The sequence below is a fragment of the Athene noctua genome, chromosome 3 (assembly GCF_965140245.1).
Source record: "Athene noctua chromosome 3, bAthNoc1.hap1.1, whole genome shotgun sequence".
In the NCBI taxonomy this organism is placed as follows: domain Eukaryota; kingdom Metazoa; phylum Chordata; class Aves; order Strigiformes; family Strigidae; genus Athene; species Athene noctua.
In genome coordinates, this window is record NC_134039.1 from 9,658,459 (window position 1) to 9,683,946 (window position 25,488).

At 48.6% G+C, this 25,488-nt stretch overlaps 2 protein-coding genes across 3 annotated transcripts in view; both read right to left on the reverse strand.

Moving 5' to 3' along the window:
• The window catches only part of RFX4 (regulatory factor X4), a 95,975-nt gene extending 83,594 nt beyond the window's left edge, over positions 1–12,381 (reverse strand). Inside the window, exon 1 of the mRNA XM_074901152.1 lies at positions 11,784–12,381. Within this exon, the coding sequence (XP_074757253.1) occupies positions 11,784–12,381 (598 nt within the window). The remainder of the gene's footprint in view (positions 1–11,783) is intronic.
• Positions 12,382–23,560: 11,179 nt separating this feature from the next.
• POLR3B (RNA polymerase III subunit B) overlaps positions 23,561–25,488 on the reverse strand; it is an 80,989-nt gene continuing 79,061 nt past the window's right edge. For both annotated transcript variants that reach the window (XM_074901919.1, XM_074901920.1), the window contains exon 28: positions 23,561–24,100. In XM_074901919.1, the coding sequence (XP_074758020.1) occupies positions 23,971–24,100 (130 nt within the window). In that variant the 3' untranslated portion in view covers positions 23,561–23,970. The remainder of the gene's footprint in view (positions 24,101–25,488) is intronic.

Here is a 25,488-nt window from a genome sequence, read left to right on the forward strand (position 1 = left end):
AGAGAACTTCTAACCGCTACAGCTGTTAAATTCATAATGTCTGACTAGGTTCTGCTTTGACTATCCCTTAGTGTGCTGCAAATGTGATTTCTAACTGCTGTATGAATTAAAGCAAAAAGTAAGCCAGTACATCTAGTATTTTCTCTGGTGTAAGTAAAAACCACACTTTATAATGCTTCAGTGCCTTGGATCAATTGGTCATATCAACTTAGAAGACAAATTGAGAGTTGAAAACTGTCCCTTAAAGGCAGAAGAGACTATCCCTTTTTGTCAGGGGTAAGGATTAAGAGGAGATAAATCTGAAGTCTGACCCTCAAACGATTAAAAGCCTGCTCTAGTACCTGCTGCACATAACATCTGCTCCGACTAGAAGCAGGATTCATGTTCTGAGTCTCACACCTTGCAGCACAGCACTCCTGGTTACAGGCACATCTGCCACCTGAGAAGCGTAACACTGCTGCAGTGCTGTGAGGGCTGGTTACAGCAGCACATTCAAAGCTTTAAAAGAACCACACTGCTTGAAAGAAAGCAAAAAAAAATCACTTTATCTCTGAAACCTCAGTGTACTGTAAAACTAAGACCTGAACAAGATCTTCTAGCTTGGCCTCTGCACAATGTTATGAACAACTGTGTGCCTGTAACATGATGGGGCTTGGCAGCCACTGGCTCCCATGGAGGGCATTAAGCTTACTAAAATCAACTAAAATCAAGCAGAACAAGCTATTAGAGACAGCTAATCACACACATGGGGATTTTCTAAGATTTAGGCTTTTATAGGTGGTGTAATCTCCCTTCTCTCTATTGTCAAATGAAAGGTTTGTGAGACCACATCAAGGCCATCCGCTGCTCCGACTACTCCATTGCATTGACACTCCTCGTTCACAAAACATCTCCTCTTTGACCATCGAGGTAGACCTGCCACACAGAGCCTGGTTTTGCTCCGCACTGCCTCGTTCAGTGCCACGGGCTGGCAAGGTACGTATCCCTCAGTCAGTGCATGCGAGCTGTCAGGAACATCTTCAAGCTCCACAGGAAATCATGCCAGCGTCCTCCTTGGTCCTGCATAGCCATCTTCTGTTCTTCCAAGAGACCTGCTCCTCAGGGATGACAGTGACACATGGCCTTGGTGCAGATGGTAGAGCCGCAACGCTGACAAGCTGCCAGATACCTTGGTGCTTTGTTTGCTAATCTAACTTTTTACTTCATTTCCAACAGGGGAAAATGTCGGGCACTCTTGTTGCAGTCCTTCCTTTTGTTCTCGTTTCTTGGCATACAGTTCTCTTGGAACTATTTCAGGGTTAATGGACATTGGTCCAGGGCACTTAATGGATGTTGGCAGGAACGTTTTTGTTCTTTTTCTTTGACTTGTGATTCTGATGAAGCATCGTGAGATTCGCCATGATATCATAAGAATGCAAAGAATGACTCTCTAGAATCTGTGAAAGCTCTTTTGTTTTGTTTAGCCAGGTCTTTGCTCCTAGTACCAATTTTCTACTAACACATTTGATAAGGTGTATTAAAAAATGCCATGCTGTGTTTAAACTGATACAACAAAAAGCACCACAGTTCATCTTTTAAGTCCTATAGAATACTTGGGTAGGAAAATGGGAATTTATGAGATGTTGCATTCTTGTTACTCTATATACTATGCAGAAGTTCATCTAAATGTGATACTTCCATTGAAGTACTCTGTCAACAGTACTTCCTTGTTAAGAAGCTGCATCCCAAATGTAGATCAAGCACCCTCAGGAACCCGAGAATACAAGATTCCTCTGCATATTGATTCTGGCATTTAGGGCAGCCTCTAACCTGGAACAGACAGGCCTTCTGAAGTCCTACCTGTTCGTTTCTCTGGAACCACATACCATATTGCTACCGCATTTCCAACTCAGTATGCATGTTGATTGGGAGTAGCCCTTTCCCTCTCCCAGTCATACACAGATGCTGTCGTTTTATTTTGAAATGTAACTTTCACCAGACCAATAAATAGCCACTTTTTTTTTTTCTTTCATCAAGGCTGTTCCTCATTTAAGAGCAAATTGAACCTCACCTGGTCTGATTTCAGTGCAGCGACATTTCCTCACTTTCACCTAGTATCATTTAAGCCAGTGACACCAGTGCTCTCCCAGGGCACTGCACTTACCTTACATGGCTGTGCAACATGCAGCCAACCTTTTCATGAGTAAGATAATCACACACATCACGTACTTTCCAAGCACCAACTCTGCATACAACAAAGTCCAACCCCATGCTTCCACAACATGATGTGTTATACAGACCCTCAGTCCTTCAGGATCTGCTGCATGAACCAATGTAAATGCTGATGTTGTCTCCAATTTAGCCACAATGTTTCCTTCCAAGGAAATGCAAACATGCTCCTTGATTATTGCCAGTCCTATTCTCTTCCAGAATCTCTTCAGATTCAGTCAGAGTCTCTTGATGCCCTTTTTGCCCCAGATTTCATTCACTTCTTATGTTACAGAATTAACATGAGACACACAAGATTGTTCATAGGGTCTTCATTTCTGGGTACTTATCACATCTCTTATACTCATACCCTATGGCAGTCTGTGCTCACTAGCTTTTGGGTTAAAGATTTCCAGCTGCTACCATGGTCCCTCAGCTCACCAGTGTGCATGAGAAGACATGGAGTCCTCAAATCTTTAATTCAGCTCCACTTCACCAGTGCACAAGGCTGGAGTCATGTGGCTGAACAGGAAGTCTGCGACTCAACAAGAAAGAGGATTTCCACCAAGTACCCACAAAATTCTTCCCTCTGCCTCAGGTGCAGATGAATCTAGAGACAGGTCAATTTGGCACAGAAAGGGCAGGACATCAGTAAGATGGGCCCACAAAGATGACAAAATGAAAAGATGTGAGATATGGGTGGGAGATACACACAATACACTGGCATGGGGCTCAGGGAGGTGGGAGAAGAGGGAGAAGGCTGGTTGTTGGAAAGGATGTGAAAAAGAAAAGGAAAACAAAAGAATGAATGACAAAGAAAAGGGCATGGTCAGAAATAAGGAACAGAAGGAAAGAAAGCAACTACAGAGAGGAGATTTTTTTTAAAAATCAGGAGAAAAGAGGTCAGCTGCTGAAGGAAAGGGACTACAGTAAATATTTCTCATTAGAAACAGCATCCAGTCAGGCAGACTGAAAGTACAAGAGAAGACAGATGGAGACATATGTGCAAAAAAACCTCAGGTGTCAGGACGTAATTGTAGCAGCAAGAAAGAGACAATCACATGGCTGAAGAAGAGTGAAAGAAAAGAAAGAAAGAAAGAGTCAAAGAAAAGAGAAACTACATTTACTCAAATGGTGGCTGCTTCTCCCCACTTTATGGACATCTATTCCAAATCTAGCTGTTGCTCACTATTGTCAAAGGATGCAGCATTACGTTATTCACAAGTATTTTGTGAGCAAGTATGGCACTAACTAGACAGAAACAAGTAAATAATGCCATCTCTTTCAGCTCTCAGATGCACCCAGAAAATAGCTGCATACCAAAACTATCAGAAAGGACATTAATAAATCATCATAACCTACTTCCACAAAGGTTGGTACCTGTCAGAACTAATCTGAGCATATAGAGCAAACATTTCATGCTATTAATTTCATAGCCAAAAGATGCTCGTTGGAAAGTCTTCACTCAGTCCTGATGTGCCTAGACTTACAGATTCATAAACCTTGTATGAATTTAGTCCCTTCCACACTGTCGCTTCCCTCCCCTTAGAAAGTACCATGAAAGTAGACCAGCGCTTTAAAACCAGGAGACTGGCTTTTCTGAGAAGCCTCTAGTCTCCTCTGAACAATATGCAAAGCAAACTCAGGGAGGGAACATGAGAAAAAAGAGAAGTCTTCTTTCCTCCTTCTTTTTTTGCCTAAGACTCACCAAAACAAGAGTCTAGTATTGAATATTCAGCACTGAATACTAACTGCTCAATAGATGGTCTGTTTGCAGAGCTCAAAGTGGAAATGACCCAGCAAGGAGGAGAGGTGAACACGCTGCTCCATCCATGTGATTAAACTGCTCTGTAAATGCAGTCCTCCCCAGTTCTCCCCACCTCTTTACAATGGAGGCCATTTGCTGCCCCTACCACAACTCATTTAAAAAAAATGTTTGCATTAGAGGGGCCCCTGCACCAGTATTGTCCCCATGACTCTGCATTTAGGAGAGGAATGCTAGCTCCAACATGGGGAAACCTGGGCTAGCCAGTCAACCCGACCAGCAGGATCTGTTACTGCCATGGCTGGGGAGGGAGGAAGAACAGGGCGCAGTTTACAGAGGAGCAGAGCGCCCTGCTGGGTGTCTCAGCTCTCAGCCTGCGCAAGGCACGGAAAAAATCTCACCCAGCAGCTGCCTGGTTCTGCTGTGGACCTCAGAGGTCTCTTAAGCGCTCCTCCTCTGAGTTAGTGCACTATGGCATCACACAGTGAGCACCCAGGAGGCCCAGCTGGGCCACAGGCTGGCGTGCAAAGACAACACGCCATTTAGCAAATGTGTCATTTGCACACAGCCTCGCATAAGGCCAAATTTTCCTTGATCACTAAAACACAGCTCATTCTACTCTTGACCCTGAGAGGCCCAGAAGCAGCAGCCTTTTGCTGACACGAGGTAGGTGTTGCAGACCTGTCGAGCTCTGCGTGAGAATTCCTCATCTGGCTCTTGTGCAACATCTGTTCCCCATGGGATCTTCGTCTCGCACGCAGCACCGGGCACAGCTCCTCTCCTGCTGACCCTGGAGCGCCAAGCATGTTAGTGAGGAAATCTCTGACCCACTGCTCAGCCAGGTCTGACATCCAGAGCGCTGGAGCTGAAGGGCTGTGCTGAGGGGTGGGTGAGGCTCTGCAAAGCAGCTCGCTCCCTCCAGCCACCCCGTGCGCCCACGCGCCCAGGGAACACCCACCGCAGGAGCAGACATCTCTCATCACAGAACAGCATGCTACTGCTGTGCCCTGATACACAGCACTTGTGGAGCAGGTTTCCATTTCCACATTTGCTTGCACCACAGTTTTTCACACTGTCTATCAGGTCACTCTCACCTTAAGGACCACCAAGAATTTTTATCGCCCCATGTTGCTTAAATTTTGTAGAGGAACAGAATTTTACTTTCCCCTGAGCATCAGAAATGGCAACAGCCAAGAACAGGGAACCCACAAGCTATACCACAGAAGCTAACAGCATTAAATACTAATTTGCTTAATTAGGACACCCTGCCACATGTTCATGGTTAAACTGAATGTCAGATGGGGTGGGAACCATGCAAGTCAGGTTGTTGAAGATTGCTTTTTTCCTCTTTGAAGAATAGGATTGGGTCTACTTCCTACAACCATTCATGAATTTTAATCAACAAACAGCCTGTTTCTGCAAGATCCCAGAATATTAGCAAAGCATTGAGGCTTTCCTGATTGTCTTCTGACATAGAGAAGCTTTTGGTCTTTTGCAGGAGGTTACACCTTTGTTACAGGGTGCTGGAAAGTGTCATGGGTTGTAGAAACAATGTTCTGTGGGGTGTTTCGAGTTAGGTATGGATTGTTGTAACCACAGGCGACCCAGCTCTGGGTCGCAGGTGGTTCCCCCAAGCACTGGATGACCGCTCATGAGATCCCACTTACGAACTGGGCTTCCCCTCCATACTGCCCTTCCTCTGCTGCAGCTGAGGTAGTTACAGCACTTCTGAAATAGTTTAGCAATTAATATCATTCTAGGGAAGAAAAAAGAAACAAAAAAAGAAGAGTATGTTGACCCTTCTATCACTGCATTTAGTGGTACCTGTATTTACCCCTACATTTGGCTTTTTTCACTACTTTTAAATTCCCCTTGCCACTGCATTTCTGATATTTCATTGCTTTACAAGTTTAGCACAAGCTAGATCTGAATTTACAGATCTATACAAGCGCAAAAAGCTCAGGCCTGTTTTGTTGGCTTAGGGGTCTCATTTGCAAGTTCACATTTGCATGTAAGGCATTTTCCAATCATGAGTTCTATATAACTTAATGTGCCTGTAAGTCTCACCCCAAGTAGCCAAACCAGTAAAAATGGCTTCATTGATGAAAAGGGGATAGTCTGATAGGATTATTCTAAGGGATAGTCTGATAACATTATTATCTACTAAAAAGAGAAAAAGAGAAGGTGAGAAACAATAAGTAGTTCTATTTCTAGTGATGGTATTCTAAAAAAAAAAAAAAAAAAAAAAAAAAGCAGCAATAATTTCTAACACTCAAAACTTGTAGTCCTTACTTCCAGGCAAGCCTCCTTTTCTCTAGATATGATCTCAGCAAGCAAATCAAAACCCCTATAGAAGAGGATTTTGTGTTTCTAAGTGTTTGAGTCTATGCCATGGGGTTCGTGAGCACCTAAAGCTCCAGCAGGAAGTTTGTCAGAGCGATGACCACAGCATCAGGCTATAGTAAGCCTAGAAAATTGATTAAATCCCAGCATATGTCCCCAGCCACTGCTCTGAAATGAATGCCTCTAGTTCCCAGGGCTGTAAGTTTCAGGGCATCACTCATTCAGGGAATGTTCCAGCTATCTAAAATGTATTGTTTCCCATTACTATTATTTGGGATCCTGTGCAAAAATGCTCAGGGTAAGCTGCTAATTAATTGCAAACCCATCATTCATAGCTGTGAATCGACTCCTTGGTTCCTGTAACAAATTCCATCTCAGCGAAATTAAGTTCACTTACCAATAAAAGAAAACCAAGTGCTTAACTGTAGCTGAAGTGAAGGAAATTGAACAGCACTCAGCCCCATGTTTCAGTCTTGCAACAATTTAAGCTGCAAATGAGGTTTTTCTTCCTTACTGGATGCAGTAAGAGCCAAGGCTCTATTTAACCCCATCCATTTTTTCTGATTTGAAATTTATCAGTAAGGGAAGAAGGGCCAAAAGTGTTTAACTCAATGCTTACTTATATACAGAGAATGAAACCACAGCTCTTGCAACAAGCCAGAGACTCTGCCACTGACTTTTAGCACCATATCGAACACTGCCTAGTATTTTATAGCTAATAAACTGCTCTTGCTGCAAAACTCCTGGGAGAAAATTAATGTAAATGATGACAGGCCAGGGCTGCTAGTTATGCATGTAAAATAGCCGCAATTAAGTTATGACACATTCCCAACCATTGGGAGGGATCGTTATGAGCTAACCCTGGGCACCTGCCCTCTCCCAGGCACACACATGGATTTCAACAGGTGTCTCCCTTGTGGAGCCATCGCAGGATCAGGACCCATCTCTAACGGCAAATTGTATTACTGTTTTAAACACAGAAACTCTGTGCCACATATATACAACTCTACAGGACCTAAAAGATGTGTGTAAACATGTTTTTAGTACAGAAATATTAAAAAAGTCTACACGGGCCTCCACTGGCTTAATCATCACCACATACTCTTCCTTCCTACACTTGTTATGTATAGGATCGCTCAGCCATCAAATATCCTTTATGCTATCCATCTTCCTAACTAGAATGTTAGCAATCAAATCCCCTCGGCCGCCGGGGCGCTGGGCTCCAGCAGGGTCGGATCGTGCGGGGTATTCATTTTCAGACACAATGAAACAAATAGAAAATCCAGCACAGATGCAGGGAAACAGACAAGTGGGTGAACTCAGAAAATTCACAAACCTCAGTGCTCACGGAATTGTGAGCTAATTATTTGGACTCGAATGTCACATCAAGTATCCCCAAAGGACTGACCTTATATTTGTATTAGTTACATGACAGCCCACTGCTGCTCTAAAGGCATTGTCATGAACCATCAAGCCCTGGCTGTATTTAAGGCCACCTCTTCAAAAGTCTTCATCTGAAGAGGCACTAACGTTTCATCACCGTGCGGATTTCAGTGATCGCACAATTTCATCTTTATTTTTCTATGGCGAAATCCTATGTATAGAAATAGTATCCCAGCAGAGGCTCCTCCTTATAGCTGTCCTATCTTGCAAACTACTTGCAAATTAAGCTAGGAAAATGAAAAGGTGTTTACATGGGGAGATGCTGCAGATTTACAGCTATGCTAACCTTCTTCGCCTGCACACTCACTGCATCAGTGGCTGAGAAACAGACTTATTTTCTAAAAGCAAACAAGCCAGCGACACTGATGGAAGCCGGGTACGGTGCTCGTGACTTTCTGTGGGACAGCCCTAACAGCATCACAAGTATCTTAGCACAAAATGGTCTCTTCTAATTTTGAGAAGACTTTTTGCTCGATAGAGGTTTACTACAGTCAAGGTGCAACTGAGTTTACAGGTTTCTTTATAACCTCACAAACAAAAGTTTTATCTCTCTGAATCCAGAGTCCCTTCTTTAAGGAGGGTTTTACCCAAATAAAATTTTGAGGACTGCAAACCCTAAACTGTAACTTAAATACATGAAATAGTTTCCTACAGTTGTCTGGCTATTCTTATGCAAAAGCTTGTTTTCGTTCTTCTCTCCCTTCATCCTTTTAAAGACCTTTTCTCTATTTCAGGTAAATAGCAGATGCAGAGCAGTAAAAAGTATCACATTCGCCCCTCCCTAAGTATTTTAGAATTAATTAATTAACAGACAAATAAATCATAAAATCATTCTTTTCTCTGAGTCAGACTTAGAAGATGAACTTCAAGGTAATTTTGACCAATTTACAAACCTTTAAAAAATCCCTATGGATTTTACAAAGTTATTAAAACTCCCTCAGGAATGACGACCTGATCCAGTGCTGGGACTTGTGTGTAGATCCCAGTTCTGCTGCTGCTGAAGGCAGAGGGAGCTGCCAAGGATCAGGCCCTACTGCGCAAACATTGTCCGCAGGAACTCTGCAGCCAGCAGGAATGAAAACATTTTTGTTGGGGTTTTTTTGTTGTTCCATTTCTTTCACATGTCTTATAAGATACAAAATGATGTAAGACAAATAGTCAGGTTCGATTTTATAAAGGACCAGAGGTGTTTCTTTTGCATGTCCGTATTATATCAAATTTAGGATTCAAAAGAATCATTGAGTCATCTGAACTGCTAAGCAGGTAAAAGCCTTTCTAAACACAAATCCCGGAACAGTAGAGAACTTCTTTTATTTACTAGAACAAAAATAAATCACATTTTTGCTTGAGTATGAAAAGTACTCCGGGAAAGTAAGGAAAAAAGCCAATAGCAAGATCCTCTTTATCTATTAGTAAACTGTGTTGCAATAAGCAAAGCAAACAGTTTTCAGCAGCAAAATCAACCACTGGTTTGGATCAAAAAAAATCGAGACATAGGACCGCACGCTTCAGCGTTACACTTCTGTTCTGAAATGTCACAACTGCTTTCTCAACTAGCATTCAAGTATTTATTATCAATATCGGCAATTTCATTAATCGAACCGGGACATGAAAGCCATTAATTCCCTTCAATCAGTGTTTACATGCTAGATCCTTTCTAAATGCCAGCTCATAGAAAAGGTCACCCACCACTGCTGCAACGCCCGTATATTTGTAAGAATATGGACCGAAATTTGGCCACCACCACAACGTGTTCGGCTCGGGCGCTGGAACCCGCTTCTCGTGGTTCACACGAACAGCTTTAAGGGCCTAATCCCAACGTCCTTGACAGCACTGAAAGGCTTTCTGCTGATTGTAATGGGGTTTGGATCAGCTCCTAAGTCTCAGCTTCACGTCCCAAGGATCTCATCCATCTAGCGCTTGGAAACCAGCGGAGTTTTTGCCTGGCTCCAACACTGAAATAACGAGGGATATTTATTGAGTCATGCAGAAAAGTTGCACTCCAAGAAAGCGCCTCCGCTTCCCTCGGCTCCTGCTCCCCGAGGCGGGGCGGCGCGGAGCTTTCCCGGGGGGGACGGGGAGGGTGGCAGCCCCGCGTCCCCTCCACGCGGCTCCCTGACCGGGCGGCACCCCGAAAACCACCGGGGAGGGGGGGGTCCTGCGTGGGGAGAGCTCCGTCGGGGCGGCGGGGGCGGGCACCGGGGGTCGCCGGGCGCTCCCCCTGCGCCGGGTGCGAACCCGCGGTGCCGCCGCGGCCGCGGGCCCCCCATCCCGCCCCCGGCCGTGCACCCCCCGCCGGCAGCGCCTCGCCCTCACCGTGCCGGTGTCACTAGGGGGGGCTGCGGCTGTGGAAACCCGTGATTAATACTCGGCATCTCCCGCAAAATCTGCCTCCCCCCGCCCCAGCCGCCCTCCGGGGTTTCCCGGGCACTGGCCCCGAGCACCCGCCCCGCCGCCGCCCTCCCTCGGGGGCGGACATGGGGGTCCCGGTGCCCGCAGCCTGTCGGCGTCGGGGAGCTCTGCCGGGGGTGGGGGGCGAGAGCCGGGCCGAGCGCAGGACAGGCGGCGGCGGGCGCGCCCCGGCAAGCCCCAAAAGCCGGACACGGCCCCCCCCCGGGACGACCCATTTGTGCCCCACAGCGAAGGCGCGGGCGGGCGAGCCCCGGGGGGGGGGGGGGGCTGCAAACTTCCCCCGGCCCGGCTCGGGGGAGTCACGGGCTTCAGAAACTACGCCCGGGGGCGGGCGGGCGCCTGTCGGGGTTAACGGCGGCGGCAAAGCGAGGCGAGGAAAGACGCCGCAAACAGCCTGCGAAGGACGTGTACCCCCCCCTCCCACCCCGGGAGGGTGCCCCGCTACCGGGCAGCGGGAGACCCCCGAGGCAGCTCCCCGCCAGCGCTGCCGGGGCCGCCGTGCCCGGGCCGGGCCGTCGGGGCCGGGCGGCCGCCAGCCCGCCCCCCCGGCGCCCTGCCTTGGGCGGGGAGCGGCTGGGGTGGGGGGTTCCCGGGCCCCCCCGACGGCCAGAAATGGGTTTAGTCTTGGTGACAGCCCCCGTGGGTCACTGCCTAGGTTAGGGGGACATGAGCTAAACTCGATGGAAGCACACGGCGCTGCTGGGGGAAGGGAAAGGAACCCCACCGGTCCCTTGCCTTAAAATTAGAGCCGCGGGTGATTTTTTTTTTTTTTTTTTTTTTTTTTTTTAATCCCGCTGCTTTAGGGAAAAACTGTTAAGGAGAAATTAAAACATGACTGATTTTTTTCAATGAAGCCATATTTCTCCACAATGCAAAAGGATCTTTACATAACAACTGAAACTCAGGAGAAAAGCTAATTGGATTAAGTCCTCTGAAAGGGAGGTTAAGGTGTCTGAATGAGACAACTGCAAAGCTCCACTTTTCTTGCCATCTGTTTAGCAAGACTAAAGTGTTTTCTGATTAATATTATCTTAATCAATCATGCTGCCATTTATTATAACCATTCTGAATTTAAGGAACGAATGCTACGGAGGCTCCGCCCGAGGATGGACGGTTTTGAACGCAGGGCTAGAAAACGCGGGGCTCGTTTGCTTTGGTTTGATTTTTCTTCTTTCCCTCAAGCCCCGTTACTCTCGACAACGAGAAGTTGCCAGCAGTGCCCCTCGCTCCGTCCCGGCGGTGCCGGCGGACACGAGTGCAACTTTCTTTTAAACCCTGCACACGCCCTGACCCGAACACAACGATTCCTGCCCCGCCGAGCACTTTCTCGCCGGAACAGCCCTCCCCCGGGTTTTGTCCCGGGGCCCCGGCAGTAAAAGTGCCCCAAACCCGGCCGGTGTCGCCGTCAGCCGGCGAGGGGCCGAACCCCCGCCCCGGGACCGCGGCAGGCGCAGCCTTCCCTCCCCTTCTGGTTTTGCTTTGGTTGTTTGGTTGGTTTTTAAAAATAAGTGTTTAAATTTTAAAAAGTGCTCTTCTGGCCGCGTTGGGGACGAGGGGTGAGAAAACCCTCGGCGGGTTCGGGGCGGCGGGGAGCCCGCGGGCCGCCCCGCCGCCCCTTTTGCCCCGTCCCCACCCGCACCAGCTACACCGGGACGGCGCCGGGAGAGCCCGGAGGAGCTGGGACGGAGCCGCGGGGCTCCCGCCGGAGCAGCCGGGACGCGGCCGTCGGGGAGGCGCGACGGCGGGTGCGGGGGGGCACCCGATCCCGCTGCGGGGTCCGCCGGGGCTGGGGCAGCGCGGCTCTCCGCTCGCCGGCCATCTCGCCGCTGCGGGAGAGGACGGGGCAGGTCAGGAGCGGGAGAGCCGCGCCCGGGCTGTGCCCTAACCTGCGAGCTGTCCGCCGGGGCAGGCGGGGAGGGCGGGCAGGAGGGGCTGTTTTCCGGCGCTAATACAATAAATGAAAAGCGCGGAGGTTCTCTGTGGCGACGGGCGCGCTGGCGCTGCGCGCAGGGGGGAGCGCAGCCGTTCCGGCCGGTGGCTACCGGGCTCCGCAGCGCCGGGGGAGCACGGGCAGGGCCGGCGGGAGGGAGCGAGGGAGAAGGTGCCGTGGTTTCGGGAGGCTGCCGGCTGTCAGCCGCCGTGGGAAGAGCTAGGCCTTGGCCCTGCCCCCGGGGAGAGCCGCCGCCGCCGCCCCCGGGCCGGGCCGAGGCGGCCGTCGGGTGTCCGGGCATGGCCCTCGGGGCGAGCGGCCCCGCCGCTGCGCCCGTGCCCCCTCGCCTCCCGCCGGGGCTGCTCCCCGGCGTGGCACTGCAGCAGCCCTCCTCCCGTCCGGCCGAGCCATGGTTTTGGGGATGCGGGGGGAAAGAGACCCACGCTGCCCTTCCCCAAACTCTCTCCCCTCGAAAGCAGCCCAGCCCTGGCTCTGCCTGCGGGACAGGACGACCTCGGCGCTGGGCTCGCCCTAACCCACCAACCATCTTCCCTAATAAAACTCGTTTTCTCGCCCCCCTGAAAGGCTCCGCTCAAACCTAAGCGAGCATCTAAAACTATAAGTGGAGAGGAAATTAAGTTTGCCGGCCGGCAGCCTATGGAGGAGGAAAAAAAAAAAAAAAGAAAAAAAAAAAAAGAAAAAGAAAAAAAAGAAAGGAAAACACCCTCCGCTCCATCGTATCTGCAAGTGCGACCGGAGGTCTCTAGCCCAGGAGCGAGGGCTCCCCCTCGGCGGCCCCCGCACCCCGCTCCCCGCACACGCCCGGGCTCCCCCGCCTGCGAGGCCGGTGAGGCGGGCGGACCCCCCCCGCCGCCGCCCGCGCTGCCCCCGCCGCCACGGTCAAGTTGAAAAGTCCCCGCTGGCGGGCGAGAGGAGCCCGCTGCCTGCGGGGGGGGCACACACGCACTTACCTGTGGAGTCCATATCGGGTTCCTCCAGCAACCCGCAATGCATGCTCTTCCCATGGACGGGACGGGAGCCCCAAGGTCCCGGGGTGTGGAGAGAGAGCCCCTATCTCAGGGATGCGCGGGGGAGAGGGAGCAGGGTGGCGGCGAGGGGTGGGGGGGAGGGCAGAGGCAGATAGTTGGGGGGGTGGGGGGAGTTAGCGCGGGAGAGAGGGACACTCCGTAATCCAGCAGGGCAAAGCCAGACCCGTCAAAATGTTTGCGGATGTTTCATGGGAAAAAGCATCATTTTATAGAAGCCCTGATGGGAGAAATGTCATTGATAGGCCAGCCAGCCTGATGAATGGCTGCTACTCAGATGGGGATGTGGCAAGGCTCAATGTGAAGCCCATTGTGATGCTGTTTTGAATAAGAAAAGCTTTCCTCCAAAAAGGGGGGCCTTAGATCTACGCAATCCCAACACTTCGACTTCCCTCTTCTATTAGAGCATTAGAAACGTTTTTCTTATTTAAAGTTCCAGCGGCCTTTCCACTCCTCCCTTCCCTCCCCCAGCCCCCACCCAAGGTCCTTGGCTCATTACAGCCCGAGATCAAAATTGGCTTAGATCTTCAAACGGGCACTAGGTTTGGGGTTGTGCTCTTTGGGGCTGCCGGGTGTGCGTGCAGCGCCGCCGAGCTCCCCTCCTCCTCCTCCTCCTCCTCCTCCTCCTCCTCCTCCCAGTGGGCTCTGGGTTGGGATCCTTCGCGGGCACATGGCGTTGGAAGCTGCACAGCTTCCCAAATATCTTGTAAGCTTAGTTTATTGGGGGAAAAAAAAGGGCGATGTGTGTGGGTAGGGAAGGGGGGGAGTGTGAGGGGAGAGAGAAGTTGGCAGTGTCTGGGCGAGCGGTGCCGGCGTTGCAGACCGGCGGCGGGGACTCCCCTGCATCTCCCCGGGGAGCGGGGGGCACGGCGGGGTGCGGCCGCCCCGCCACCGGCCTGTTTGCCCGCGGAGAGCGGCTGGCCCGGAGAGCGTGCCGTGGGACCGGGAGCGGGGGGAGAGCGGGGCGGTGGGAGATCCCGATTGCCAAGAGAAATGAAGAACCAAGGGGGTGCGTTTTCGAACTCGTGTTCCCTTCCAGCTTCAGCCCGAGGATGCGAGGATCCCTTTTCGGGTTGGCACGTTGCGGGGGGAGAGGGGGGGCAGGACGGAGGCTGGAAAAAGTTGCTTATTCTGCATGCGGTTGTATGTGCTGGAAGTGGAAGTAAAAGTGCAAAGCTAGGGCTCTGATAAAAGTGGCTGGTTTAGGGAAGGAAAAGCTGTGATTAGAATATGAATAGAGCTCCAGGAGAGGAAGAGAAAGGGGGATTATAGCTGAATTACTTTGACCATGGACAGAGCCAACGTTTTCCACTCTTCTCCCCCTCTCCCCTCCCTACACCCAGACTACGCCCCTTCTCTCTCCCCTTCGGCAACACACACACACACACACACAAAAAAAACCCACCAAAAAAGCAACCCCAAACCACCAAGCCCACACAGCACAACAAGCGGCGAGGCTGCTGAAGAGGAAGCCCAGCGCTTCGCGGTGCCCTCGCGTCCCGGGCGGGCAGGCGGCGGGAGAGCCCCCACCGCTCACCCCGCGGGACCCCGCCGGGGGCGGCCGCCACAAACCCACCCCCCCAGTCCGAGTTTTGGCGCGGGAGCCCCGTGTGCCTGAGCAGAGGGCCGGTAAAAATGATACCGGGGTGAGACAGCGCAAAAACCGAGAATGCGGCCGATGGCGACTGAGAAGCGCTTGAGGCCGCGGCGGGGAGCAGGGGTCCGGCGGGGCGGGAGCAAGGTCCGGGGAGGCTGACACACCTCCTGCCTCTACTCCCCCCACCCCACCCAAAAAACAACCCAGCCCAAAGCAAGGGCTGGGCTTGTTTCCCGGCCGCCATGGCTTTCCCACTGGAGCAGTCCCACTTCTCCCTTCCCTCCACCGCCCCTGTGCTGCCGGGCTGGCTCTGCCTCTGGCTCTGCCTCTGCTCCCGGCGGCAGCGCACCGGGGACCCGACCGGGAGAGGAGCGGGGGGTACAGGCACGGCCCTGCGGCCGCCGCCCAGCCCCTCGACGGCGCGGCCCGCCGCTCCCGCCTCGGCCTTCTGCGCCCGCGGCTGCTCGGGCCTCCGCCGGCCCCTGCCCCGCGGCGGGGCGGCCTGCCGGGACCTGCCGGGACCCGCCGGGACCCCCCCGCCTCCCCGCCGGCGGGACCGGCGCTCCCGCCCTGTCCGTGAGGGGAACAGCCTCAGCCCCGCCGCCACGCCCTTGGGGGCCTCGCGGGTGCGTGTGGGGATATTTTTGGTTGCCGCCGCCAAACCGGGGTCATTTCCCTCCCTAAATTGTTGGGGTTTTCCCTTTCCTTTCCCCCAAGGTTTTACCGTGGGGTGGTGCCCGTGGGGTGAGGGGCCCTTGGGGCCTGCCTGCCCCCCTCGGGGTCGAGGCCCCTGCGGGGAAGCAGAAGCCACGGGAAAACATGAGCGACATTTTGGGCCGTGAGCCGCGCTCGTCTCCGAGACATTTTGAATTCAGCACTAACTTTAAAAAACGGGGAATGCCGGCGGCGCTGCAGGGAGCCGTCTGTAAGCAGGGAGGTTACCTGGTGCCCGCGTGGTTTCCAGTCGCGGCCCAGGGCCTGCGGGTGGTCGCTGCCCTGGGCAGCCCGGCCGGGAGGCTGAGGCACCCAGCCCCGGGCAGACACGAGCCCGCGGGCACTCGCCAACGCAGCCGGGAGGGCAGCGGCAGGCAGGGGCCTGGCTTCGGGAAGCCTTGAAGAGCTACAGTGGCAGCCGCCGTGTCTCCCTCACAGGCACTTGCGGAAATCCGGCCCTCACCGGTTTAAAGCTTCTGGGAGCTGCTTCTGTGTTGTTGATGTCCCAGAGAGAAGCAAAATAAAAAGACAGGATGTGTGAACGCAGGGGTATGTTCTCTCTAGGGGGCTGAGAAGGGTGGGATTTACCACGGCTTGGATGTCTAGAGGCTTGGGCTCTTCTTTGACATGATGCAAAGATGTACGTTCTCTATCGGTGATGATGCATGGGCAGGGCCATCACCAGCACTTCTGTTAGACCAGAGGTACTTGCTGCAATCTGTTTACTCCCTGCCTCTCCAGGTTAGTTCCTGTCCCCACATTGTTGTGGAATATGTCAATGCTGTTATTTTCCTGCTTACCTAACCCCCCATCAGTGGTGTACATCCATAGCTGAGTCATTATTACTTGTTTGGGTCTTGCTTACCTTTTTAAAAAGCATTTTGTGCTTCTGGATATCCCACCTGACACTTAATAAAGTACTTTATTCCCCTGAAAGCGTGGAGCATCTCCTCCTGTGCTGCAGGTTGACAGTCTACTGATGAAAGCACTACAACTCACTAGCCTTTTTTTTTTTTTTTTTTTTTTTAATGTGTCTGCTGCAGGATTTGATTTGTCACAAAGGGCAAGGATGCAAAAAGTATACAACTGGGAGTTTTCGCTCCAGGTTCTTGCCTATGCAGAATATCTACAAGCCATAAAATAAACAGTATAAACCTACACAGCATCAGATGGTGGATTTTTAGTGTAGAGGGACTCTTGCTATTGTGAAAAGACCACCACCTTTATTCAGAAAAGAATACAAACTTGTGCTGCTGCATGGTGAGAAGAGCTGGGTCGCCAAAGGAACAGAAGACATGTTCCAGACTGCATCTAAGCTGCGAACAAGTGGATGTGACACTATCATATCTTTTTAGATGACCGACTGATGAGTTTCTTTTGATGGTTTAGCAAAGCAGAGGCAGAGTGAAAGTAATGACGGTCCGTATCAACTTATCACCCAGATAATTCGAGCTCTTTCAAAAACACGTTTCTATGACTGTCTTCCACTCGGCAGTCAATTGTGCCAGTAGGCTGCGACCACACAAACTTTTCTTGCCATAAAAAGCTCCATATACTGGTACTAGACTCTTAACATCAGTATTTTGGGGGTAAACACCAAGAAGAGCTTTTTCAGCAAAAGAGAACTGTTGGCACAGAAACAAAAAAGTATAAACAGTTATCAATTTAGCTAGAATATCTGAGGCAACTTTAGGCTGAAGTTCTAGAGAAGTTTTCCCATGGACTGTCTGGGATAAGAGCCTGCATTAGTTTTAAGAACGAGTGTGAATGGCTTGTGAAAGGAGTCATGTAAAACGGTTGTCTGCGATACCAGGGATCTGAGTTCGGTGACTCAGGGGATTCTTTTGAATCTGATGTGTCTCTGTGCAGACTGTAAGATGGCTGGCAGCAGCCAAACACACAGTGACACTTCATTATTTTAGCAGTGGCTGCAGTCTGTGAGTGGTTCCATATTTTCTTACTTGCCTCAGCCAGCAGCCCCCTCCTCTCAGAATGAACCCTCACTTCTGTCCACTCTGCTTCCCAGCTCTGTTCCTCTCTTTCTGCTGTCTTCATCTACGAGGCAAATCCCATGGAAGAAACAGAGAAGGATCTTGTTTCTGTATTGGCTTCCCTTTCCCACTTGCTCATCTTTATTATCAGAACAGGAAATGTTAACTTTATTTTACATATATTATCACCCCCGAGGAAGCTATATGTATAGGTGAAAGACAGGATATGGAGTAAGCTGACAGATGACTTCTGGAATCAGCTCTCCCTGTGTGCTTGGGGAGCGTGATGCTGACAGATGGAGGAACTGGAAGAGGAACATCAAAAGGCTGCCTAGGTAAACACGTGCACCGATTCCTTCAAAAGGCTTTAATTGACACAAGCACTAAGAGAAAGTGGCTAGGGCAGGCACATATGCAGGTATCTGGGAGAAAACGAGCAGACGAACTGAGGCATGCAAATGATGGATTGCACATGCACCGGGCAGGGGGTACCTTCTTTTTAGTTTGAAAGAAAAGTAACATGAATTGCAGATGGCTTGCTGTAACTGTAGACATGTCCGAAGCTGAGTTGTGTTGGGATGAGCGTAGGTCAGCCTTAAGTGATCTCTTATTAATGCTTGTGAAAGGGAATTTGCTCAGCTCCAGTTCTCAGGTTCACAAAGTGCAGTGCCAGTGTTGCCAAAAGGGATCAGTGGAAACATCCTTGTTCACACTGGTCAGCTGCAGTCTGCATGGAGGAAGGGAATTCTCTCTTTGGGGTAGTATCAGTGTCTGCCGGAGTCTAGAAGAAGCTCTGCCCCCAGGGCTGCTGCCCAGAACACTCGGCCTGCAAGGCTCTTGCTGACTTGAGTATGAGAGAAGGGCAAGCAGTTGTCGATTTCTGAGCTTACACCAGATTTAGCTGGCTTTTGTTGTGTGTGGCTGGTACTAGTTACCAGAGGATCTGTACTGTGTTGGAAGAAGAGCCAGCCCTAAAAGCTATTATAGACAACAGACACAGAAAAGATCCATTCCAGACTGCATCTAAGCTGCCGAACAACTGGATGTGAAGCTGTCATATCCTTTTAGATGAACGGCTGATAATGAATTTCTTTTGATCCCCTTGGAGCACGGAGAATTACCTTCAGTGCCTGCCTCTGGTGGGCAGGGTGAGGTCTAAATGCAGAGTTTAAGTTTCCAATTCACTAGGAGTTCAAGGAAAGACCATTTCCATTATTAGAACATATTTTTACCAAGAAATTAGAACTTACTGTTTAGCACACCAATTTCTTTTTGAGTTATTTTTCTGTTTATAATGTTTTGCTTTTAAGTCTGAATGGACAGTAACTACCATACACTGTCTGGAATGGTGAAGTGTATGCATAGGTCAAGTAGCTCCCCGAAACTCATGCTAACAAAAGACAAAAGGCTCCACTGCAGTTAGCAGCAGGGAATAGCTTTTGATTTGGAACTAACATGCTGTTTATATACTGACTGGGAGGAGGAGACAAAGACATGCACAGTGAAGCTATTGGAAAAAATACATGGTCATTGGAGCCACCTCAGAGGTACCTTTCTCAGGGAATACACAAATAAAGGGGTAACTGTAATTACAGGAAACATACAGTTGTTTGTTTTCCTCCCCCAGCAGCAAGATGCAAAGAGCAATGGACTGCTCACAAGCTTGGATTTTTTGGAAGGTGGAACAAAGGCTCAAGTCCATTTGCAGGGTAGGCAACAGAAATTTTTGCTATTGACTTCGGGACAGGAATAAAGCCATATAAACCACTTCTTTAAAAATTCAACTGCAAAAAATCCCTGTATTGGCTCTGACCTGGGTTTGGAGCGTTTAGCTGAGAGTTATGGTGTCTGGGACATATGTTCATAGGTATGGAAGGCAGAGAGGGTGTATTCGTCACCTCCAGGTCCAAATGGTGAGTTCTTAAATGATTGCTGAGGGGCAAAACTGATCCATTGGCCAGTTTGTGCAGTCTTTGCTAACCGGGGAGAGTCTAACCGGGGCCACGTACATAGCGCAGAGTAAGGCTGACAAAGTAGCCAGTCCTTACTCCTGCGCCTCTCTACCCCTTCCCAAAGAGATAACTCCCCCACTGAAACTGGTGGGTCCAGGCTGAAATGGAAACATTTAATGAGAAGGATGGACCAAAGTCAGAACTTGGGTTCAAACATGCTCAAGTTTCTAGCAGCATGGTCTAAAACATGGATCTGTTTTCTGGGCTTCTGAACCTTAGACACAGAAACTGGAATCCAGATCTTCACCGTGCCTTGCACACGTTAAGCCTCCCAGCACTGGTCCAGATAATAGCAAAGAGTCACCATCTGGCTGGATTTTACGGTTTGATGAAGTGCTCAGTTTTAAGGCAAGCACGTGTCTGGCACCTGGGGACTGCGGAGTCCTGATCCCAGTTCTGGCACGGGCTTTCTGTGGCCCTGGGCAAGTCACGTCCTCTTCAGAGGAGGGAATTCATCAAGTGCCCCATGGCCCCGCTGAATCGGCGGAGGGCTGTAAAACAATCCTCAGCTCCAAGTGGAGGAGAGGCCGGCTGGAGGGGCCTCTCGGCAGCGCTGAGCCAGCCCTGTGCCACAGCCCAGAGACACTGTGCTGGGACATGGCTGAGGAGGGCTTGTGCTCCCCGTACCGCTCCTGTGGGTCACTGTGGGAGAGCTGCAAGCCCGGAACGTCGTCTCAGGGCTTGTGCTCCCTCATGCTAGGGCCGTCCTAGCTCTCAAGAGCCTCGAGACAGAGAAAGGACAGACACGTTTTCAGCCCCCTGGCTTGGTTTTACAGCTGTGTGACGTGAGTTATTCTTACCATCAGGCTTTACAGGTGTGTTCTTGCAAGCCCATTGTCAGATGCACAGCACTACTCATGAGTCTGCCATTTGTTATCACTGAATGATGCAATAGTCTTCAGTCTTTTTAGGCTTTTAACTATGACATGCTCCCATGTTGCTACAAACCACAGGTATCTTTCTGTTTACCTTCAGAAAACCCAAGAAAACGCATACAGTAGTTTCTCATCGTCATAGGTCTGTGCTTTTCATTGGTTCTCCTCCCTGTTTAAGCAACAAGCAGGGAATCTAAAGAATGAAAAGCTCTTTGCTGCATGTTGAAGCTTCTTTGTAAGCAAAACTGTTAACAAGATATGGACATTACAAACAAAACCAATTGTGCTTAGTGGGAGCGCTTTACTTTCCACATCTTAAAATTATTAAATCTCAGTATGCCTATATTTCATATTACATCCTCTTTGCATGCCAAAATTGGCCAGTCTGGTTTCATTTTTCTTTATAGTTTGTTTTTCTAGTTTCTAGGTTTGGAAACATTTACCTTAAAAAAACCTTGTAAGGGTTATTATGTAAATGATTTGAAGTGAAGCTGTTTTTCTGAACTCTTAACAAGTGACCCACCTTGCCACAGTTCCAGAACTGGCTGAAAGACCTGTTGCCCTGTAGCATCCTGCAGCCCAGCCCCAGCTCGATTCTGTTCTCACAACAGAACAGTAGAGCTGGATGTGTGTAGTGTCCGAAGGGGTAGCTTTTAGTTAGTATCTTGTTTTGCAGTGAAATAATAGACTTGGTTGCTGAATTCTAGGCCTTTTAATCCTAGTATTTAATCCTCTATCTGCAAAGTAATCAGCAACTTAAACATACTATATGGAGTTAGTTATCCCTTCCAGCAGCACACACCTCTAGCTTATCTCAGAAAGTGGACGGTATTCAGCATTTCAGCTGAGACTAACACTGGTGGCCTTCATGCCGAATAGCATTTCTAGAAATCCCCTCCTGGACACTAACGCAAGAAGTGTTTTGCAACAAGTTGCAGTGGAATGAAAACTTTATGGCAGTTTTCTAGCCACAGCTTCTTGTGCTAAAGCCTTAAGATTTAGTCAAGTGTCGTTCAGAATATTGTATCTCTTTCAGCAATTAGACAGAGTCATGGCAGGGTTGATTTGGGCAAGTCTAGTCACAGCAGTACAGCCGTTAGAGCTGACATAAGACCTCTTTGTGGAGGCATGCACTGTATTAAAAAGTGGGGGAGGGGAGGTTGGCTAGGAAGATAATTCAAAGGGCTGCAAAGATGAGGCTCACCAGAGGAAAGTCGTGTGACAGCTCGGGGATTCTGAGAACGTATTTTACCTCATCAGTCCACGCATCATAATTTTTCCTGGCTGCAGTAGGATTCCTTCCTTGAATTGCCATTTTGACCAACTGTATTCCAGGATCCATAGCTGTTTGTTACAGTTTCTGCTGCTGGTTTTATAATGCTTATTCCATTGCCAAGAGATTACTTGCAGGTGTCTATTATGATGGAACATAAGTAGCCTCTTAAAGAGAGGCAAAAAGTAAAAATCAGAGTTTCAACTCAAATCTACACTCAAGTAAGCCTCCAGTGTATGCACAGGCCTAAGTTAGACAGCAGTGATGGGTAAAGGGAACTGATGTAGGTATCACCAGAATAGTTGATAGTGTGTGACCCTCACTGCCAGACATGTCTAGTTTCTATGTTCTACTGGATCCATCATTACGAAGGCTGCCCCTTTCTTCCTAAACTTCAGCTATTGCAGAGGATTTCCTTCACCCTCACAAAACTTTTCACCCCCACGCTTTCATCAGCTTGAGGTAAACTAGCTGCAAGGTTACCCCTCAGGGTCGCACACAGACCTGTTCTCTCAATACGGTTACTCATGAGCACATTTGTTTGCTCCTGTGTGTGCTAAATTTCAACAGGTGTTAAATCATACTCATAGCTTTAGTCTTTAATGCCCTGTAGCTTTGTCCATCTAACCTAGGAGACCATTTAAGAGAGGACTAGCTAGCAAGAACCCTGTATCCTCAGCGTAGTTTCCTTGATCCAGGTCAAAACTTTCCCCCACCAGCAGGCTGTAGCCTTTGAAGCTCACTCCCTCTGCTGGTGCACCCGAGCCTCAGTTTGGCAATCTCGGGAGGCAAAGCAAAGGTTGGTAATTTGGTTGGGGCTTTCGGTTAACTTCTTCCTCTAGTTTGAGGCAGTAGGTCACTCTCTTAGAACTCTCTGTAAATAACCCTGAGCTGTTCAGATCCTGGTAAAGGTGTTTCAGGAGTCTTTCCAACCCAAGTGTGCTGTGTTGACATCTCTATTGCCATACGTCCAATAGAAAAAAAAAAAAAAAAGTCAAATCTTATCCCTTCAGACTCAATTTGTAAGCCCAGATACTAAGCATTTTGGTGGAAGCTTAAAGAGCAAGTCTACTCGGGCTGATACTCATCTGTGCTTCTTAAGCAGCTAAGAGAACAGCAGCAACATGACTGTAAGCATGGCGTCAGGATCGGCAAGCCCAGGTCAGCCACACGAGGAGCCAAAGACTGTCTTGGGACTTCCCAATCACAGGCAGTGTTCTGTATCCTCTCTGATGAGAGTGCTGCCTTTCTCTGAAGCACCTGAACATGCACATACTTCATCTTGACTTCAGTGGGACTACTCCTTTCCTTAAAAAGTAAACTATATGCTTTGCTGAGGAAGGGCTCAAGTGAGTTTCAGGTACTAAGTGACTCGGTTCATCCACTGCTTTAGTTCTAGGCCTTGGACCTCATGAAAAAGTTCAGTTGTTCCATTTCTAAATGCTTTCAGGTCTGCTGCACTGTTGGTGGAGGATTTTTGTTCTAACTTAATAGTTCTTTTGTTCTCAAAAAAAGTTTTAGCTATGCCCATATTTTAAAAAAGTTCTGAAGTCCTAGGACAGCATACCTAATGTTTGCAGCCTGTTTTCAGGGCTTTGCACCAGTGTATTGTTAAATCCAGTATACTCAGTGAGAACTGAATGGATATCTGAAAGCTGTATCATGCACTTGCCCCATATGCAGTCACGTACCTTGAACTTCATGGGAACTGCGTATGTTTAGCTTAAAGCGGATTGACAGCATAATCACACCATTGCTTGCACACAAATGCACCTGCAGACTGAAATCTCACTCAAAACATCTGATTTCACGTTCTCAAGAAAGTAGTTTCATTTCTCTAAGCCTGACACTAACAAAATTTTAATGCTTTAACAAAATGCTTTAGGAAGAGGAAAATGGTTTAGACATTATAAGAAGGCTTTATCATCCTTACACAACCATTAACACATATTCAAGTAGTATTATTTAAAACCTTTATTAGTCTTTCATATTACACTGGTCTGGAAAATGCTTTTAACCTCTGCGAATACGATGTACAAGCCCTAGTCCAGCAAACCACTTTTCAAAACTGAGCATGGGGTTGTTTGAAGTGATGCAAGTGCTTTGCTGGATCATGGCCTTATTCCACAATTCCCACATGTCCTGTTCACTCAGACTAATCAAGGCTTTCAGAACTGCTCCTAGTGTATTCTACTGACAGTCTCCTCTGTCAACTTAAAAACAAGTAGGATCTGTAAGAAAGATTTCTTACACTGTCTTGCACTTCCCCTTCTACCCACTCAGGTTTTAGTTATTCCTGTTCACCAAAAAAAAAAATCTTCCAGTTATATATGCTGGATTTCAATTTCTGTAAAGTGCTTTTTTCCATCTTTTTCATCTTGTTCATTCATTGTACTTGGATAGTTTTAGCCTAGGTATGATGTTCATTGACTGCAGTTCTTGGAATAAGAGTTTACAGGCATAAGGTATGCGCAGAGAAGACACATGACATGATGATTTGCAGTAGTGGCACCTAGGGAAACAAACAAAAAGAAAGTCAGAGTTGGTGCATAGATGAAGCTCTGCAGAAAAAAACCCAGTTGCCACTATACACTATTCTTTGTCTGCCGGCATTTAAACACTAGCCAAGTGCTTGAGACATATTTTAGTGCTTAAGTCAGTCAAAACTTCAAGCCCTTAAATAATCTGACTGAAATCAGTAGGACCTTAATGTGAACCTGCACTTTTTGTGGAGGAGAATCACAATGCTCAGTAGCTAACAGGACTGACTTCTGCTTCTTCACCACCCATGTAACTGCCAACACAAACTCAGCATTGCGTAATGAGAGAAAGGAGGTGAACAAAACTAAGTATTTCTGAGAACATTGTTAATGGTCCAGTTTCTGTCTTACATATATCACAAAAAAGAGTCAGGAAGAAATCAGGTTTCTTCCTTAGTTTTTTTCCTTATATGTAGTTTTGCCCTGTAATGTCTCAAATGAGCTCATATTCCAGAAAAGAGGCATCTCTCACCTCTCTCTATGTGAACAGCCAAAGTTTTAGTCAAGACAGGAAGCAAGTAAAACTGCTTTCACACATATTCTTTGTGCTCTTTACTCAAATGATGATCTTAACATCATGGGGGAAAGGGATATATATATTGTCACATAGATATATTCTTAACCATATAAGGACTAGACAGGCTGGTCACTCAGCCATCCTTCCAATATTGGGACTCAAATTCAGTAGTGGTAGCAGCTGTTTAAATGCTTTAATTTCATACTCTCTGTAGCCAGAAAGGAAATCTTTCTTATAAACATCGGTTTCTAACCTCCCTATTTCCTCATTCTCCTGCATATGCCATCTTCTGGTTTTGGAGAGTTGAAAAAGCCAGGCCTTTGGGAACACAGGGTGACTCAGCATTTCCTAATGGTCTAACAAATCTCTTTTTGCTTCCGTGTTTCAAATTTGTATTTCTGGCATAAAATCATAACAGTCGGAAGATCCAAGGAAGGAGGAATTAGCAAAATTCCTACACGCTTCTGTGGTACAAAATGAGGCTGAGAGTCAACATTTACAATAAAGCCAAAGTCACTTGTTTTTATTACCAGTGAACTTGACCTAGAGCACATGGAAGTCAATGGGGGCAGGTCCAGTAAAGCTGGTTAGTGTTCCTAAGGTTCTTGGTTATGGGAGTTGGCATTAGACTTCCGGTTACTTTTTCAGACTCTGTAACCTCTCTTTTACAGACACACTTAAAAAGCATGTCAAAGAACTCGTTACTTTCCAAGAAAACTGCGGCTGCCTTGACCTCCACATGCTCCATACTTGGGGTATTTCTTTTTTATTTTTTTAAACCAGGAGAGCTTTCAGCCAATGGTAGAGAAGCTTTAATTACATATCTGCAGTTCACGATGTGTA